This window comes from Acanthaster planci, linkage group LG06, assembly GCF_054643075.1.
Source record: "Acanthaster planci isolate LZ-2023a linkage group LG06, COTS_SCS, whole genome shotgun sequence".
Lineage (NCBI taxonomy): Eukaryota > Metazoa > Echinodermata > Asteroidea > Valvatida > Acanthasteridae > Acanthaster > Acanthaster planci.
Window position 1 is genome coordinate 2,626,472 of NC_141782.1, and position 4,822 is coordinate 2,631,293.

The following is a 4,822-nucleotide window of genomic DNA, read 5'->3' on the forward strand; positions in this document are numbered from 1 at the left end:
CCCCAGAACGGGTACATGGGTGGGGACAAGCTTTGAAATTAGAGCTCGGATTCGCATCACTCCAGCCCATTTTCCAGCACGTCCAAAACTAGGTCTTCTCGTGGGTTACAATTTTGGGTTACACTTGTGGGTTACTTCTATGGTTTACATTTGTGGTTGACACTTTGGATTAGATTTGATGCGAGTTTATTATAAGTAAACCATTTTATTTAATAAAAAATAACTCACATCTCAGAACCTTTGTAAGATTGATTAATTATTGTTGTTTCCCAGAAATAAACCGTCCAGTTGTCCCTTATTGTGTCCAAACCCCCTGCATGAATTCAATAGATTAGCCATCAACTCCAAATCGGTGGCAAATTTCTCCCAAAACGAATCCATACTTCTTGGGCCTTAGATCGCTCCGATGATCTTCGCAGCTCAAGGTGCAATCCGCCACAAAAGGGAGTCTTGAGATGGAAGCAAATTTTAAAAGTCTGGTACCGTCTTATTCCAAAAATTACAACTCGTAGAAAATAGTCAGCGAACAAGATCGATAATGGCATCCTCGTGAATGCTTGTACTTGGGTTACAGGAAACAAGCCCCCAAAACATTTCTCTATTTATGTAATAAAGAAGCGCACCTAGGCATAATCCTGGGCTTGTCCATCTACCGAAAAGGTGGATTAAGGAAAACTAGACACAGGAAAAAGGACTCAGTGTTTCGTTTTGATAATTTACTTCATCTATGGTTTCCTGAAAAAAACTGTAAAAAAAAAAATTAGCAAAGAACGTCTCCTTTGTTTGTACCCCACTGTAGTATGATCTAATATTTATCTCATAATATCCCAGCCCATAGAAATGGAATGTCGTTCCCAGTGTTTTTGTTGCAATTCATTTGAATAGCTTGTAACTCGGATGTCTTGTGATGGTCTTATCGACAACAACAGCTGTATATATCCCTCACTTTTTGACCGGGGCTGTTCAATCACCCCCCCCCAAAAAAAAAACTTTTCTGTGATGAGAAAAACAACGCAGATTTTGAAGAATTGTGCAGACTTCCAAACTTCCAAATTGTACTCATTATAGCACTTAAACGTGGAGGGAAAAAAATTAAAAGCCATTTATACGCTGTTAAAATGTAAGGTTTAGGACTGTAAGTGAACAAATTAAAGATAGGCATTGGACATTAAAGCGTCATAATGTTGCCAGCGGCCGGCCGCCACATACTTTTAAAATTTACATGGCGGAGTGGATAAACCTCGTGTATGCCAAACAATGCATGTAGCCATTGTTTGTAGCCATAGTTTGGAATGCACAAGGTTTATCCGCTACGAACACGGGGCGAGGGTCCCTTCGTTTTCTCTGTTTTCTCCGAAGGACGCAATCTACATTCAGAATTCGCATCTTGGCATGAACAGAAAAAAGCCATTTTTAGCTCGTTTTAGTTGAGCTATGAAGATAAATGTCACCGCGTTGATTTGAATGCTTCCATATTTATTTGAAGATAAAATCAGACAAAACATGTTGTCCTTAGAGGTGCTCTAACATCGGTCTAGTTTGTTCTCTCACCTGTTTCAATAACATCACAAGCATTGCAAAGAGGACTTTTCCCCTTTCTACAGATATATTTCTCTTTCGCACATATAAAGAAGTTTTGCCACTACAGTGATTTTAATCTCGATACATGTATTTTTATGTGGACACCCTGCATTTACTATTTCTGTTCTATATTTAAAGAGTATTTTATACACGGTATAGCGCAAATACTGTTCAAGTCTCTGGTTTCTAGTCGGCGCGCGCGCGAATATGCAAAATTTGCTTCTTCGACTAGAATCTTGCTACTGCGTAATTTAAACATGTTTTTGATGGGGGCACCGTTGGGTAATATGTACAGTAAATGAGTCCCTCTAGTTCCCCATACAGTTAGTCTGGCACTCTTTTTCAACGACGTCATCTCTGTCTCATACATTTACATCTGGGAACCAGACAAACGAGGTGGTCTTATGTCCTGTGTACAAGCTGAAAATGTTTTTACACAGTAAAGATTGTGGGGTCAGTTTATTTTAGTTGTGGTAGCGGCCGGCGTTACAGCGCACGTAGTCGCGATGGACATCGCGCGTACGTTCATCATTTCCAGAAAAAAAAAGTGAGGTTAAAAAAAGCCGCGTCGCCTTATCACTTTTGGAGCTAGCTCCTGACCAGAAACCGGAGACTTTTTTGGCCTTAAATGACATTTATCGCCCTGTATTGAATACCGGTAATTTATCATAAATTGTCTAAGTTACTACAAGGAATCTACGTAACAAAAAGCCAGATTTGGGCTATTTATTATAAGCAAATAATTGGCAGCCTGCCAAATTTACGGGAATGGACCCTGTTTCTACATAAAGCCGGCGTGCGTGCAGTGCTTGTATATCATGTCATGATTTTAAAATGACAGGAACTTTGGACATCATGCTAAAGTCAATATGTTACACTTTTTAAGCTGAGTCTATCCCCCTACGAACTACCATCAAACCGACTGAGTGTAATTATATCCATTATAATGCCACAGAGCATACGAGAGTAGAGTTAGGTATCAACTTAACAGTAAAAATAATTTTTAAAAAATCATAGACAAAAATTAAATCAGCCCTCAAAAAACTTATTATTTTCAGCGGTGTTAAAAACGTTTAATTGCCTTTGAAAGGGTACAAAAATTCATTTGCGTCCACGTCCTCGTAGGACTGTCGAGGTTTGAACGGCACCCTTTATTCACGGGGGCAACAGAAATACCCTTTTTAAAGATCAAACATTAGCTTAGATGTACATCTGATTTGCTACTCTACTCCACAGCTTTTTTATCCTTCCCCAACACATACCACGGGAACCGCTTTGAATTGGGCCTTTTGTGCGTGTGTATTAGTTATTTAGCTCTTCTTTACACTGTTGAATTTGAACATCTCGCCAGCATCAAAAAGTGTCCGTCGTTAACATAATTAGCACTGGTTATGATATTTTCTTCAAAATTCATGCGATGATAAGCTCCATATAGTTTAAATTTTTCCCTTGACAATAGGCTATTGCTGATCTTGTCTTCAGGCAAATTCATGAATGTACAAAATGCACGAGGATCATTTTATCAGTGATAACTTGTAGGGAGAATTATGCAAAAGTTTCAATCGGTACATGACTTACCCTGTGCCCGGAGAGAGCTTGTTGATTTTGCAGATGTAAAAGGTTTATATGAAATACGCAATCTTTTTTTATCGCAAAACCAAGTCCAAACACTATCAAGTCCTTTAATGTCACTTTCGCCGTTTTGTATAGGAAGGAGGGTAAGAATGATAGGTCACATCCTAAAATGAGAGAAAGTAAAACTGCAATGATGTTTTAATGAAAATATTCACCTCCTCTTCTCTTCAGAAAACTGTCAGGAAAATCTTTCTTTTTATTGCCTTCGAGACAAGACAGATTTCAGCCAGTCGGATGGTTCGGGAATCTGCGAGTAGCGGCAACAAAGAATGCTCCGAAGCACTCCCTTGAAGTGAGGATGGTTGGCCGTATAGATGATGGGGTTCACGCAGCTATTCAGCATACTGATGGTCAGTCCATAGAGGGCAAACGGACGACTAGTTGGAATGGCCAAGGAGATGAAATAAGGAGAGACCAACAGGAAGAAGACGCAGAAGACCATGAAGAGGTTCTTGGTGATGGCCAGCTGCTGACGGCTGATTTTGCGTCGGTTGCGTCTAGCGCGGTCGCTGGAGGGCATTGCAGAGGACTCAGTCACGACAGAGAAACTGGGGGGCGACTCTGCCGCTGCGGTCCCAGAGCTCTGAGACGGTCCACTGTACTCGGCACGTCTCTGCTTCTGCTTCTTGAAATGACGTCTGAGATGGATGTACAGTGCAGTGTAAGCACTAATGATGATAAGCATGGGGATCGGGTACAGGCCAAGAGATTGAGCCAGGTTGTATTCTGGGCCACGGGGGTGTGCATCCTTGTCAGAGCATGTGTTGTCTGTGGGATCGTAGCCAAACGCGCCAATGCCGACAATTGGTGGCAAGAAGAAGACAACTGATGGAATGGCCCAGGTCAAAGCGATCATGATGGAGACTTTCCCCGGGGAGTACCAACGTCCATATGTTTCGGGGGACTGGGTAATCAACATCAGACGATTCAGAGCAATGGCAGCCAGTGAGTAAAGGCTCGCTCCGAGACCGGTATAAAGCTGCACAGCAGCGATGACACATGGAACTTCTGTAAACGACCAAGACCCCTGACTTAGTACGGCAACCACCTCCCACGGGTAGGACAGGCTGGTCCAGAAATCGGCCACGCTGAGGTTGACCACGAAGGCGTTGGTCACTGTGCGGAGCTTCTTGGACAAGATGACCGACAAGATCACGAGGCTGTTCCCTACCAGTCCAAGGATGGCGATAATGAGCCAACAAGAACCAAAGCCAATGCGGGCCTGGTAAGAGTAGAGTGGCGGGTTCGTGGTCGTCGGGTCTTCAGTGGTATTAACTTCCACGATTGGCAATGTTTCGTTTGTAATTGCCACAGCCATGACTGCAATTGGTACAATGGAACTAACAAACACCGTCTCTCTTTAGATAGAGAGCTCGGCGTGTTGAGTGCGTTGTGATCTCTGTGACTGTTTACGCTAAATGAGGAACAATAGGAGCCTATTTTCAAACGTCGTATTCTACAGGCACTTGAGATTAAATATTTCACATGTCCATATTCCCAGGCCAGCTGATACCAAGCCTTGTAAACATTTCCTTCTGCGGCATTCTCTTGTGGCATTTCAACACGGAAATTGAAACTGACATTCCATTATACGAGATAAGTTCCT

The 4,822-nt window shown here is 42.2% G+C and overlaps 1 protein-coding gene across 1 annotated transcript; it reads right to left on the reverse strand.

Annotated features, from left to right (window-relative positions):
* Positions 1–448: 448 nt before the first annotated feature.
* On the reverse strand, positions 449–4,542 carry LOC110984745 (G protein-coupled receptor moody-like). Its single transcript, XM_022245216.2, has one exon. It carries the CDS (start codon positions 4,532–4,534, stop codon positions 3,413–3,415), a length of 1,122 nt encoding a protein of 373 aa, XP_022100908.1. The 5' UTR covers positions 4,535–4,542; the 3' UTR covers positions 449–3,412.
* Positions 4,543–4,822: the final 280 nt, after the last annotated feature.